A 15,147-nucleotide genomic window follows, 5' to 3' on the forward strand; every position below is an offset into this window, starting at 1 on the left:
TTTGAGGCTCTTAACAAGGAGAAACSTGAAGTGTTTTGTTTTGAGAGTAATCTTCTGTTTGTTTTACTTCACTGTCCTTTTTAAACTAAAGTTGCCTTGAAGTTGTAAATGTCTGAGGAAGAGGAGGAGTTGCTTGATAAAAAAATATACAAAGTAACATGAGCTTTAGCATACAAACCAAGATACTAGTTCAAAGARCAAATGAGAATGAATGTGGTCCTGAGGAAAAAAAACTGTGAACAAGAGGTTTGACTGAACCATTATTTTCAAATGAAGTTTGCTACGACTAATAATGCAAACATGCTTCCTCCCAACTCATGTCTGTGCATTGTAGCAGTGTTTTAGACATACAACAGAGTAAAACTTCAGGAATAGTGGATGCAAAATTACTTTTTCTATGTGAGTATGAGAMACTTTATTAATGCCACTTCTTAATGATCCCACTTCTCATGAAACCTTATAAACTCATTCTTAACTGAGGGCATCTTATAGAAGTCATTTAAGTTCCCCAAACAAGTACTCTGCTCCTGTGTCACCATGCCTTGGTGAAATCCAAGTGAATACAYACAGATAACGCACATTCCCAAGCACACTTGCAGGGGCAGCTCTTCAGGATGAGGGCTTTCTCCTTTTACAGTAGCCTCCACTGTACTGTCAGTGCAATGCAATTCCTTAATGGATTACACAAACGCATCCTGTAGCTCAYACACAAGCCCACACTACATCTTGTAGCAAAAGCCTGAACACATCTATTTGTTCCCAGCCTGTATTTTTTATCACTTTATCCTTCAAGGACATATGGCTGTCAAGACAGGCTRGTTGTTTATGGGCTCCCTGGAAAATGACCAAGACAAGATCTGTAGGAAGCCTGAACTCCCTTTAAAGCACTGACCATGTTCCCAAAGCATCTTGCAGCTGGCAAAAAGCATGCTGTGCTTCAYTGTCCTGTGCTGCTAAGGACAGTATAGGCACATTATGTCTTCTGTTCCTGGCCTAAGCCAAGATCACTAGTTCTGAATAAAAGAGATTTCTCTACTAACTGCTGGAACAATGCCAACAATTCATTCACATGAACTACTGAACATACCAGATGGTAAAAATCTTTGTTACAACCCACTTGGGCTGAATTTAACAAATCAGTTATAAACAGCCCAGGGCTAAAAGAGGGTTTATTCAAATATGAAAACAACTTACAGAAAKATTTCTAGCTTTCCCAATATCAGTTTACCATTTTTGCTTCCCCTAATCTATATTTTCAAATCAMAACCTTGGGGTCTCAGCTTACACAGAGACTTATAGAACAGAACACCAAGGTGAGTTGTTTCAGAAAAATACTAGTTTTTGCACAATAAACACGGCTTAATAGCATAATTATGTCAAAATACAAATGAATCAGTAGTACCTCCAGTGGCTTTCAGACATAGTAGTAGCTTCCTGCCTCCCCCCCAAAACAATATAAACAAGCCTGAATTTAAGATTAATTTTAATATTTACCAGATTTTCTCTGCCGTCGTCCAAGTAAATCTGTTACTGTTTTGCGGAATAGTTTAGCTTCTTCTTCATTAGCAAAATTAAGACCAACTTGACATGTCTGAAAAACATTAATATTCCCCCACCCATGACTAAGAAAATGTTTAAAGGCTTTCTTAAATGTCGTCTTACACCTTTCTAAAGGTATAACCAGAAAAAAATCATCATTGTAAATCTGGAATCAAGTCTTTGTGAAGCATTATATCTTAGGGATGTTTGTCTACTAACCAAGTTTCTAGAGATCATGGCTAACAGATATGAGGAAAATCTTGTAGCTTCAAATGAAAGAGGGGAGAGGAAAATCTGTGCTTTAAAAAACATGGTATGTCATAAACATCAACTGCAAGTCAAAATGTGATTTCATTCTAAAAAGTTGAAAATAAAGAACCACATTTTATTCTTTAGTACTACATATTAAATTTTCTAGTTGAGATACTAAAAAAAATCCTTTAATAAATAAGCTTTTATAAATAATTTACAGAATTAATTGATAACCTCAGTTATGTTAAAAGAAGATACAGTTCAAACCAAAGGCATTTTAAAATAGGTATTCAAAGACATTGAGACTCACATCTCCAGCAAAGGTATGAAAATATCCTCTAGGACTATTATATACAAAGTTATTGTACAGCTCCTGCTCCCACAATAATTTCCCATCCTGAAAAGAGAAAACAAACAAAAAAAAAGACTGAAAAACTTCTGATGAAATTGCAGAGTTTAACTTCTTTTACAATAGATGCTATTAAGAATTGGACATAGCATAGTRTAAACATCTGCCTTGCTATTAACACAATAGATAAGCTCAATCAAAATCAAAATATACCAGAGATTGCGGAAAAGCTGTGAAAGCCTATTCCATTTCTTGGATGTTTTCAAAAAACCTTTTTCAAGTTCTGCAACCCTATGACTGGGATACTGAGAGCAGTAATAGTGACCAGTCATAGGAACACAGTAACAAAACTGCAAAAGCAATAGAGGAGGCATCCCAGCCTCCGGTTCTTATCTCAGGCTTGACTTCAAAACAGTTAACTTGAAGAGAACAAAAATCTCATTTTTTTAAGAAGTCTCATGTATTTAAATGACAGTATAGCTCAGCACCCAAGGAAGAGGTTTCTCACAAAGTTTTAACAATCATGTGACTAAATCACAAAGTCAAATGCAAATGCCAACAGAAAATCCTTAACAAATCTGAGAGACTTCAAGCACTGTAAGCTGACAGACAACGAGCAGTTTCCTGGCTGCAGATAATGGGAAGCTTTCCAAAGTCTCAGCACAGTCAGTAGTTTCTCAGCATAATTTTTGTTATGAAAACACATCTTGGACATTTCATCTCTCCAATTCCCACTCTCTTGAGTGGAATATTATAATGGGACAAAGATCTTCAGTATGAGTGCATACACTGTAGAGGGGGAATGAAAGAAAAAAAACACCAAAACCACCCAAAAAAGTCAGAACAACCAAATTGTTTATCCTGCAGTTTTCACATGCACCACCACACTGATCAAATAGATTGTTTCCTCCCATACAGAAGACAGTATCTATTTTCTCAAACCATCCAAAGTAGTGACACATGCTAGAATTTTGGTAGTTATTCATATCAATGATACTGTGCCAATTTCCACTAATGTGACTAAATCAGACCTGTAGAGAACAGCTTCTGAGAGCTGTAAAAAAACCCTGAATCTGATATTTATTTTACCCATTAAAGATTATATATATGAAATTGCTTAAATTTAGAATACTTGAGAAAGTTGTAATTGCCTATTAATAAGGAATGCAATTGCGCTGCTTAAAACACAACCACTTACTTGAGAATTTCTGAGTGTATCGCTACAACCTATACTCATTGAATTCAAAATGGAGAGTGAACACCACCAAACTTAAGAGTCAAAAAAAGAAAAAAGATGCTCACCTTAATGTCAAATATTCTGATAAAATACGACCTCTGCGGATTGTCCTTTACAAGGCAAGCTACACCACAGCATTTCTTTGACCACATGGCATTGCGATCTGCTGCATATATCTGAACAACTGCTGAAGACATYGTCTAAAAAGAAAAGGCAACAATTAATTTKAAGGAAAGAAAAAAAAACCCTGTAACTGATCCTTTCCCAAAGCATCTCTTAATTTTGTTCCCGTTCCATGCAGCAATTCTGCTGTTTACCCAGGTAGTTAACACCAAAAACTTCAAATTACCTCAAATCACTGCTACAGTTTCGATTTTTGCTTTTATGCAAGATTTAGACACCTTAAGAACACAAATGAACTTTTCATTCTTTTTCATAAAGATCAGCAAATAGATTTTGCCTGTAACAAACTGATCAGTAACCACAGTGGTCACACAGAGAAGCCCTACTGCGCAAGGAAATTTCTATTCAGTACTTCAAACTGTATACAAATACAATACTCAAGCTGGAACTGTAAATTACATAGTGCCTGGAAACACTCCTGGATACTGGAATGCAACTGAAATATATTGCTTAATTGTTCAAATAGTCTCTGGCACAATTTTAACCTATGCCAACTAGCGAACTCCGAAAATTCCTGGGCATGGTCTGAGAATCGACATGAGCTAGACTCATTCCCAGTTTGCAACCAGAAATTGTCCTGTTTTCAAAYGGAGTGATTAAGCCATTCTTGTACCAAGAAACAAAAATCATGCTACATGTTACCCTCACCACTCTTACAAGGATATTAACAAGTCCTACTATGTCCTTCTTTGAATGGGATGAGACTCATCCTTTATGAACACAGTTTGTTAGCCATTTGAACACAGGATCACAATAATAGTTTTCTGCTTGGTTCTCTACTTATTTCACAATTAGTCAAAAAGTTTTATTTCCTTTTTCACCATCAAATATTAAGCAGATATTTTCTTGGATCTGCTATAGCTCCAAAACCTTTCTGGATGAATTATACCTAATGGGAGTAATGGGCTCCCTATTAGGTTTTCCACACCTGTTTAACAAAGATTGCTTTGCCTTCTTCAACACTGACTATTTGCCAAAACAGCAGACATCCAGAATGCAGGCATCTTCTCTTGCATTATAAAATAATCTACTAGATATCATAATCACCACGGTCACACTTTTCAAATGGTATAAAACCCAAAAGAATAGCCTAAGATTCACTGGATTTTTTAAAAATAAAAAAAAAAAAACAAACCCTACAGTTTTGTTAAGTAAGAGTCCATGTTATATAGCCAAACTGACAGCTACGCCTTGAGGAAGCTATATAACCTTTGCCCAAGAACTGTGATGCTAACTTTCACAAGTCAGGATACATTTCTGTTCCTCTTTGTTGCCACGTTGTCAGAAGTTGTCAGACAGACTACTAGTCTTGCTGGTAACCTACACAAGAAGTTAAAGCATGATTGTCTGTTGAAAAGAGTGCTTTGTAGCTGCCTCCTCAAATGCTCTACAATTAAGTGGACTAAAATTTCTCTCCTTATAATCTACAGAGTAATATGAGTAATTTAATCATAACTGCACTTGTCAAATGAGTAAGAAGGGACCTAAGATTTAGCCATGCTACCCACAACAAAACAGTTATACCTGCAACTTAATGTCAGCTAAGAGATGCCATTTTCCTCTCTATGTTGCAAAYACGCAATGACCTAATTTTGGGCACGGATGGCCAGATTTTGTCCAAAACCTTTGCTTCGCTAACACCTTTTTTCTCTCCTCATTTCTCCAGTATTATCTAATCGTTAAATCAATAACCTTGGAGACACAAGACAAGAGGAGGAACAAAGGTGGGCCATTCTAAATTCACATTTAACCACAGCAACTATCTCGACACCCCTGAAAGAAACCTTAACACTCTAAAAGTCCAGCTCTACTAACATCTACTCAACAGGGCTACTCACACAAATGGGTGGTCTTGGCAGGAATTATACAACTTAAATTCAAGGCACAGGAGACAGTGATTTGTGTCAAAACATGGCTCCCTATGCATTGCTTACTATCATATATAACAGCAAAAGCACCAACTGGATTATCTGGGTAAACCGGTAACTGTCGTAACTCGGTGACAACTGCTTATAAAATCCTGAACCAACACCTACCCCATGAGTAAAAAGAGGAATATTACTCAGAGTGTGTCCTCATTCTACATAATCACATTTAATGTATATTTGGTCACCCTATGAGTAGAGCTTGATTTACAAGCTAGAAAACAATTTAATTGAATCTAAAGTAGGTTTTGTTTTGAGGTCTACCAAGTTTAGAGTTCTACTGCATTTTAACTTATTCATTAACATTGTACAAATTCCTAGTGTTGACAAGGTGCCATGAGGCTTTTGCATATTAGAATATATAGTTGCAAAAAGGACAATGCAGGAAAAAACACAAAGCGTATTTGGGGGGGGTGGGGGTGAGGTTACAATGAAATCCAACTCCTCAACTCCTTTTACTTCATCCACTGTTCATTTTCATTATGTAGAGCAGTGGTGCCAAGCTTTCTGCTATTCAGCTTCTGGAACAAAGATGGCAAAACTACTTAATCATCCACACAATTTGGAAATTTACAGACTTACCAGCAAAATCTAAAACCTGAGAAAATAAAACTTCATCTACTACTCTTCAATATGAATCCTAGCCACATAAATTCAATTTCAAAAGTTCAACCTTAATTTCATAATTACAGCATGTGAGAACATTTACACAAATACCATACTCTGAGTATTCTACTGCATTTACTGAGTGAGTACTCACTGTCTATTCTGGAGCCAATTAATATACCCAGCTCAGTTTCTCACAGCATTCTTGAAGAGAATGTTACATTTACAAGTATGTATTCTTTTATATGTAAATACTTCTTCGGAGTTGCTCACACCACTGATTCAACAGAATGAGTGTATTTTTTTCTGACATMCAGTAAGTTACTTCGGTACTACTGTATTTCCAGGAAAATTTTGAAGTTGTCAGTACTGCTTTTTTAAAGAGTTTTGGTGAGGACCTTGTCCTTTTTATACAGCTGTGTATTTGGAAAAGGCACACAGGGGAAAGAAATAAGGTAGCCCACCAAAAACKGATGGACCAGGGAGATGAAAACCAATCCTGCTCAGTTGCCTGGATCAAGCTGCATTCATAGTCAACCTTCAGCTGAAGGACATACCAATGATTCCAGGAACTTGTCACACCCTTCAAGCTGATGAGCTATGAAGCAGTAAGTCTGGTGTTATCAGCTGTACACTGGCTGTCTCACTGGAAGAGCTGGTCCTACCCTTCAACGCACACACTGCAGGATATGTGGTATCAACAAAAGGCTCATGAAAACACCTTCYGCCTGCAAAACTTAGCCACAACCACACGATCACAGCAACCACTGACAGTTTCCAACTGGGCAGCAGATAGCTGTGTACCTTGATCAGCTTCTGGTGTGAACATTTGCTGCAGTGGCCTGTCAAATTAATGACTTGCTGTAACTCAAGTGTTTCTCAAAAAACAGTGAAGCAAGCCAGCAMAGACAGCGGCACACCTCATTACAAGAAAGAATAATCACAATAGACRGCTTACAGCTGATAGACTTAAAAACATAGTGGGCCAAAAGTCTCAAGAGAGTGACAACAAGATTAAASCTGTAAGATATTCAGCCACCTCAGTATACACCAGAACAGAAAGCAAGACCCATTGGGACTGGTTTTTTGCAGTGTTTACATACACCTGACACAGGCTGAGATGCAAAGACCAAAGACTCATAAAATTATTTTGRTTGGATGTCACTTTTGCAAGTCTTCCAGGCCACCCGACTCCTCACAAAAAGGATAATTAAAAGTCTAGAGGTCCTTTGCTGAATATCCTGTCCAGTTAAGTTTAAGGGCTACAAAATCACCTCTGAGTTTAATCACTCCCATTTTGGTGCTCGTAAAAAAGCATCTAGGTTTCATGTATTCCTCTAATGGCTCAGTACTGTTACGTGTTACATATTGACAGTACTACTGAAGACACACYAGCAGTAACTTTCAACCTTTTCCGAATTTTAAGAATGTTTTTTCCCCATAGGGGTGCAAAACCCTGCATACGCACATAAGTTAATCACACATGACAGGCTTGCCTTTCTTAAGTTAACCTTCCCAGTGGAAGTGTCTTACAAATAAAATCAGGGAAGAAAAAGGAAAAAAAAAAAGAAAGAAAAAGAAAATAAGAAAATACTTTGTCCTGTAATGCAAGAATGCAAATAGTAGCAGTTGTTTCCAAGCACACTAATCGCTTGGAAAAAATCATGCTTWTACAATGGCTGTGGCTTCTTCATGAAGTCAGTCGGAGGCTTTCAGCCACAAAGTCACAGGGAAATCAATTAGATACTTTTACATTTCTGTGGGAAAAAAGCAAGCTATGGTGAATGGTTCTGTGCGATCCAAGCCCTGTAAAAATAGAAATCAATATTTCTATTCTCCTTTCCATAAAGCAGGTATCTACCCTAATCAATACTGCAGCTGGTGAGAAAGTACCCGTGGCAGGTACAGGTTTTAAGGCATGCTATGGTGGAAATCCTTATTATGGCTGAGCCAACATGCTGCAGCCTGACCAGATGATGCTGGGTGCTCCTGGGTCACACATTTCTTCTTTCACATAAGATCAGGAAATAGCCCAGTTTACTTTTAGAGTGACTGTTCAAGAATAAAGGGCTGCTGCTATACACTGATTTTACAACAGCTGTCATAGTTTCCCTMAGAGAGCCAAGTTCAGGAACGCAGGCACGTTAACATCAAGTACCTCTTCACTGTGGAAATGCTTAGCAAGTTCTACTCTAATCTTGACCACAAAAACAGCAGGAAGCTTCAGCACCAAAGCAATCTCTAATAGCCTAGCATTAGCTGAGTCATGGAAGAAGATATGGAAACAATATCATTAAGATTCATGAATGAGAAAGACAAGAAGCAGAAGTGAGACTGTGCTCTATAGATAATTAAGCTGCATTCACAGAAAATTAGGCAATTAGATAGAATTCAGAGGCTGACATTTTTTTCTCTAAATTACAAATATTCTGAAGGAAAAAAAAACCAACTAAAATATAGCACTGACTAATCAAGCAGAGACAGCACTTGAAATCTATTTTTTTTCCTAAAAGCTGCTCACGTTTAAGCAATTACACTTTCAAATGTTGTGCTTTAATAAATTCATGTTATGGAATGCAAGTAAAATTGTAATTAGATAGTGATAGTAACTCCCTGTTGTCCTGCAATAGCCTTATTTTCAGTATCATAAATATATGGATCTTCTAGAACTGTTTTCCACAGTGCTCAACACAGCTATGCATTTTTTCTCATCACTCAATACAGAAACATAAAACCTGTGYTAGGGACCAGGCATGGGAACTTCCACTGCTTTCTCAAAGGAGGACTTTGGTCTCTACACAATCAAGCTCTACTTGTGCTTTCTGGCAGTTTCAAGAAAAAAATGGTCCTGTTTAAAAAAAAAAAAAAGTATCTTTTTTTCTTGGCATTGAGGAGTCTCGTACCATGTGAGAACAGTGTGTTCCCTTCCTGCTAGTAAGGGCTGATAAYCCACTTCCAGGGAGAATGTTCTCTCAATCATGCACTCCTACAGAAGGCATGCACTGCAATCTCTTGCAGTGGTAATTTTAAATGAATTGACTATGCCTTCCACTATTGAAATGACCCCTAACTAATTAGGCCACAGGAAAAACATACAAGTATGCTTCCCTAACAATTTCAATATTTTAAGTAGCAGAGGCATTTGCTAGAGTAGACAAAAAGATTCCCTAGCACTTTCACAGAAACTTGGAAGAGTTTAATTAGGTTCAGAATCCTACAACACTTACTACCCCTGGACAGTAGGTAAGTCAGCATTCTTAAGTGTAGGTGTCTAGTATGATGGTATAGGTGCAATYCAGGCCCAATAGCAAGAAATATGAACACAAATTAACATCACCACCAAATTTTAAAAGCCTCAATAAGTGTTCACAAATGTCAACTTGTAATTACTTTTCAGTTATAGACAGGAAGGGACTGAGATTGGAAGAAACTGGAGACWGAAAAGACCAGTGATTGTGAAGGCAGACTGCTCTTGCTTACTGCTGACACCTCCATCTGAGGGACTGCAAGGATTATGGCCATAGAAGACAGAAAAAGTACAGTAGATGCATGCACCTGTCTTTTTAGGCTTTTTCTGCCTAAGAACAGTGTATCAGACTATTTTACTAATAATCTCTTCTTTAAAGACACTTGTGYATTGCAAAAAAGCTAACTTCAGCTGTCACCAAAACGATTTAACGCGTGTTTCCCATAGATTGAAGACATACAGAACTTCAGAAGTTTGCTGAAAGATTTCAGTAAGTTAAGCAGCTGGAAATAATCTTATAAGTTTTATGCCATTATTTTCAAAAGACTGATTGCTCCAAAGACAGAAAAACTAAAGCAAGATTTCACATTATTTGACAAAACTGACATAAGAAAGCCTTCTGTAAATATCCAATCACAAGTAAAGCTTTATTTGGTGCAAGTTGAAAAATTACTCAGATGAAGACTCAGTTCTACCACTTGTGTAATTATYTGTTACAATTACCAACAGTGCTCAATTTTAGGCTTAAAGCTTGTTTTTAATTTCTTAATTTCCCATGATTACCCACTAATTTAAAAATGCCACATGTATAGATGCTAAGAAAATAGTAATACTTTTCCACCTATACACAAAGTTAGGCTGTTAGAAATAAAGCCACTGTGAAGAGATGCTGTCTTTTCTCATTTAAAGGGAGTACAAAGAAAGAATTTTTTTCAGAAATAGCAAAAAACACTTCAGGTGTTTCCTACCATTTCTGAAACATGACAAGACAGTTCCACAAAACACACAGCCAAAACATTTAAGGAATTAAGAGATCAAAACCAATTAAAAAAAGAAAAAAAAAGTTAATACCCAAGAACTGATTYCCTGCCATGGCTGTGCCCTGGTAAGCAGACATGTCAGCTGCAATATCCTCACTAAAGATCTTTTACTGATGTGGAGAAGGTACCAGTGATCATTAAGTGATCTTACAACAAATAAAAGATTTATTTGCATTACCAGTACCTCCCACAACCCCCCAGTTCAGTTAGAGCTGGCCAACTCCTTTTCAAAACATTTATTGCTCAACAGTGGACCACAGAAGACCAACAATTAAGATGTGGGTAAACAGCATAACATATAAAGCCTAGTCAAACAGCACATGACTAAGAGAGACATACTTTYATGAGACACAGCATGAAGATCTTTCCAAATCCTACAACCTCAGTTCAGGACAGCACATGGAAGACTTCAGCCTTCCTGAGATATGACATAATCATAACCACAAGCACGCTGCAGATTATAATGTTCTAAGCTATCTCAGTTTAGCAGATCATTTACCAGCTGACATACACAACCTGGAGCTTCCACCAATGAGTAAACTGAACACCATCACTTCCTGTTTACCTACACAGCATCACTCACTGAGCTGCACCTTGCTACTTAACGCTGCTGAAACCTTGGCTGGCCAAAAGACAGCATACACATGGCAAAACAGTTGTTTGTATTCTGGAGTTGAAGTTTTTATTTACTTTCAGGAAAAGAGAGTGTGCTGCATACAGGCTTTCCATAAATTTGTCACTGTCTGCTGCCATGAAGCAAAAAATTCTCACTACAGAAGATATTTTGTCTTGCAGTTCCACTCCCATCTCCAACCTCCCAAGAAACACTGATATTCAAAGCATGTAAGACTGTTCTTGCTAAAGCTCAGGGAATTTTTAGACAAAATGCTGTAGTCTTTGATCGATTTTAAAATTATCAAAACTCCCAAGACTAGGATGAATGTTACACAACTAGACCATTGTACAGATACATAGATGAACCAGTTTCTCAAAACTATGTTTCACGGTCATACATAGAAATGGCAGATTCAAATCAAGAATCATGAGTTTCATGCAATGCACGGGATAAAACTGGAGTTCGCATCTGTTCTGTCCTATTCTACTGCCCATTCAGCTACAAGAAGACACAATTACTTCCCTCAACAWTCTCTCTTCTACAGCAACTCACTGCCTTCATGCACTAAGGTCCTCTTTCTTCAGCCTTCACCAATCATTCCATTCTCTACACAGTAATATTTTTCTAGATGCTACATACTAGTTCCATTTTAAATGCACATTCTCACAAGCAAATCCTCATATCCACTTCAAAAATATGASAGTGCTTTAAGAAAAAACTTTAGAATTCAGATCCATTTTTTTAGMGTTAGATCCACTGCCATTCCTTATTGGCCCACTCAATGTCATATGTATCATATTAATAAGCAAAAATCTATAGAACAACAGTTAAATTGATCAAAGAAAAGATGTGAAGCATAAACCTCAAGAATTCATGACTTATGCCTGCTCTGGAACACTCATTAATGAGCCCCTGAAAATGCTATTCAGCATCCACTGGTACTCCCAGGTCCAGATTTAAAAAATGAGTATTTGCTCTGCAGAGATGATGTTTAGGTGAACTTTACTTATGATATTTACACCTGAAGACTGAAAATAATATGGAATTTTGAATTTTGATACTTAGGGAAGATTGAAATAAAATAGCCTAAATTGTTTTAAAAGAAAAAAACTCTTTTATAAGGACACATTAATTACATGCCAACATAAAACAAAGAACTCCCTTCAAAATATTAACAAATATGAGAAAAGGCTATTAAAAGTAAAACCTCTTTGAATAATAGCCAGCAACTGGTCTCGCAATTGTGTATACAACTTGTGTCCTGTCCTGTAAAGCAGACTCAATCCACTTACATAAAGGTACTTAGAGATGCAACGCCCCCTCACACTTTCACCATGCCACAATTCAACATGTATTAATTCCTCCTTCAGCAATTCACATTTGAACAGAAGAGTTATGGCAATTCTAGTCAGAGGAAAACACAACTGTGTAAGATTTTTTTTTTGTATATATACCAGCAATTGAGTCTGCTATGAAGAGCTATTCCCAGTGTTAAGTCTTAAACAGTAAATACGCTATGGGTAAAAAATAAGGCATGAACACAACTTAGTTCTATGATCCCTTGCCATATTCCAAGTTTACTGCAGGGATAAAACATCAGACACTAACTCAATGCCCAGGAGACTGCTGGTTTTCATTTTGTTCTGGCAATAGGAAGTTGCATGTTTGCAATTTTTTCTCCCCTGTGCCTCAGCTTCCTCATCTGTAACATGTAAGGGAGACACCAACCTCTATCTCTGTAAAGTGCTTTGAGAACTGCTGATGAAAAAGTATTATGCTGTCACAGACAAATTATTTTTGGAGGGTGGGGGATATGTGTCAACATTTATCTTCTCAGCTAACAGCAAAGGTTAAGACAGGTTAATTTCCACATCTGTTTTAGATAAGGGAATGGAGATATACCTTTACTATGGGGGGATGCCCCTTGAGTCTAGTGACATTTRTTACAGCTCACAGTTTCAATTACCACTGCCCACAGGGGGGGCTCCTTCTTTGCAGGTACCAGCACTACACTTACCAATGTGCTGCAGAGGACAAAAGCCACTTAAATTCACCTGTGTGTAAACAAACTTAGCATTTTGGAAGCGGTGTCACAGAATAGTGGTCTTAGATGGCCAACTATATGTTGATAACAAGTTTATAATTTATGTCACCTTCGGACAAATCATGGCTGCAAATTCATTGTAACAAACTCACTAAGGATTTTGGAAGTCACCATCACACTTATTTTTCACACAGTACATTTAACTCACAATTCTTAAGATAGAAGACTAAAGAGTACAAGGCGTATGACTCAAAACTTCCCATGTACCTGGAATTTCTCAGTAGTCTATTCCATTATAACCCTTGAGCGACAATAACTCAAGTCTCAGTATGAAAAGACTAAAAAATGCAATGAACAATAAAAAAATAAGAAAAAAAAAAGAAAAAAAATAGCTGTGAAAACTAGGCACTATATCCCAGTTCTGACACAGACTTTGAACAGGGGCCATCTTATCATCCCCATATATCTGGATTCATTTACAAAGGATTAAGGCTACACTGGAAAATTCTAGGAAAAAAAAATAGTTTAGCTTTTGACATTGGTACTTGGTCCCCTAAACTCCCCTAAGAGCTGGAAAGTCCACTGTAGCATGGCCTCTGCAGGTCAAGATTTGTATTTAACTGTCAGGTCAGGTATTACAAACCTTCAGTTTCTACTACTTAAGAAAAGTCCCCATTAAAAATCGTTTGTCTTTTTGTTACACTCTCCCACTTTATTATCTAAATGAGTAGTTGAAAGGTAATACTTGATTATAGTTTGTTGCTGCGAAAAGATACCCAACCTTAAGGAAAGAAATGTTGACTCTGCAGTATTCATTTTCCAAGATAAAAAAAAGAAATTAATACAACTGAGCTCTGCYAAGCTAGGACTCAATTAAAAGTGCAGATTAATAATGATTTTGAAACTCAGATGTTAACAATGGAATTGGCAATTTCCTTTCCAAATTTATTATCCACTATTTGAAAATAAATGCACAGAGGTCTGCTGAATGGAAGCTCCTTCCCTATAATTCCTTTAGGTGCCAAAATGTTTATTTTAATAAAGTTGCTTGCCCTACTGGACACATCTAGAAACGCAAAAMCTGTAAAGAATCTACTTATTTAATGATAATTAATGTTTATTTATTCAACAAAAATATCGTAGAAAGAGGGCAGYGGGATGTTTTTTTCTGCACTCAACACTTTGGTGCTTATATCCAGTCACCACTTTCCAGTTTAAAAAAAACTTAAAAATATCACAAAATACTTAGTTTTTATTTCAGCACTGAGCTGGTAATACAAGTTTGTATAGCAGAAGGGAGGAACAGAAACGGTGATCCTGTTCTCAATCTTTAAATTCTTAAATATTAATGTCAGGATGATCAGAACAAAAGTACCCTCTTCATTAGAAGATAGTTAGCTCTCACTGCTGTGTTCCTGTTCATAACTTGTGAATATTGGTCAACAGGAATAATTTATATGCTACATGAAAACTGAAATGTATCCACCTGAATTTACAAATAATATAAAAAGTATTTCATTCTACTTACAACAGTACTAGCAGTACTAGACTCACGTGAGAAACAAAGCTTACAAYGAAGAGAGTCAATATTTATTAGACCAATATAAAAGTGTAGAATCCATAAAGTCATACCCATATAACTAACATGGACACAATAGTGTTAAGATATTTTAACAGCTCTTAGGACAGAAAATATTTGTTTCAAAGAACATCTAAAAGAAACATTTGGTCTGAAATTGACCTTTAATATTTTYGGTGAGTATTGTCTGAATTAATGAAATACAGCAAGTTGAGCCAAAATATTAACTGAAATGAAAAAGATCTTAAGATAGCTTTCCTTGTGATCACAGTGAAGTTGAAACACTGACAAGCATCAATCTGTATTGTACTACAGTCCAATTAGCCAGTATTATTATCCTAATCAAGCACCAGATTTGAAGCATTACATGACTCAGTTTCTGAACTACTTTCCTGCAAGTGTCCAAGTCTGTGGTGGAGCTGACAGAGGCTAACATGCTCAATGGTACTGGTTTCTGTGGCTTGGGAGAACTGGCAACGACCTTCCTCAAGTGTTTGTCACTATTCTGAAAACCTCCACTTCTGCAATAA

At 36.9% G+C, this 15,147-nt stretch overlaps 1 protein-coding gene across 2 annotated transcripts in view; it reads right to left on the bottom strand.

Annotated features, from left to right (window-relative positions):
* Nucleotides 1-15,147, bottom strand: part of WASL (WASP like actin nucleation promoting factor) — a 48,445-nt gene that overhangs the window by 20,588 nt on the left and 12,710 nt on the right. For both annotated transcript variants that reach the window (XM_057378606.1, XM_057378614.1), the window contains exons 2-4: nt 3,443-3,577; nt 2,102-2,188; nt 1,495-1,591 (exon numbers count right to left, since the gene is read on the bottom strand). In XM_057378606.1, coding sequence (XP_057234589.1) covers nt 1,495-1,591; nt 2,102-2,188; nt 3,443-3,577 — 319 coding nt within the window. The remainder of the gene's footprint in view (nt 1-1,494; nt 1,592-2,101; nt 2,189-3,442; nt 3,578-15,147) is intronic.

The sequence above is a fragment of the Malurus melanocephalus genome, unplaced genomic scaffold, assembly GCF_030028575.1.
Source record: "Malurus melanocephalus ecotype Western Australia unplaced genomic scaffold, MMel_1.1 scaffold_11, whole genome shotgun sequence".
Taxonomy (NCBI): Eukaryota; Metazoa; Chordata; class Aves; order Passeriformes; family Maluridae; genus Malurus; species Malurus melanocephalus.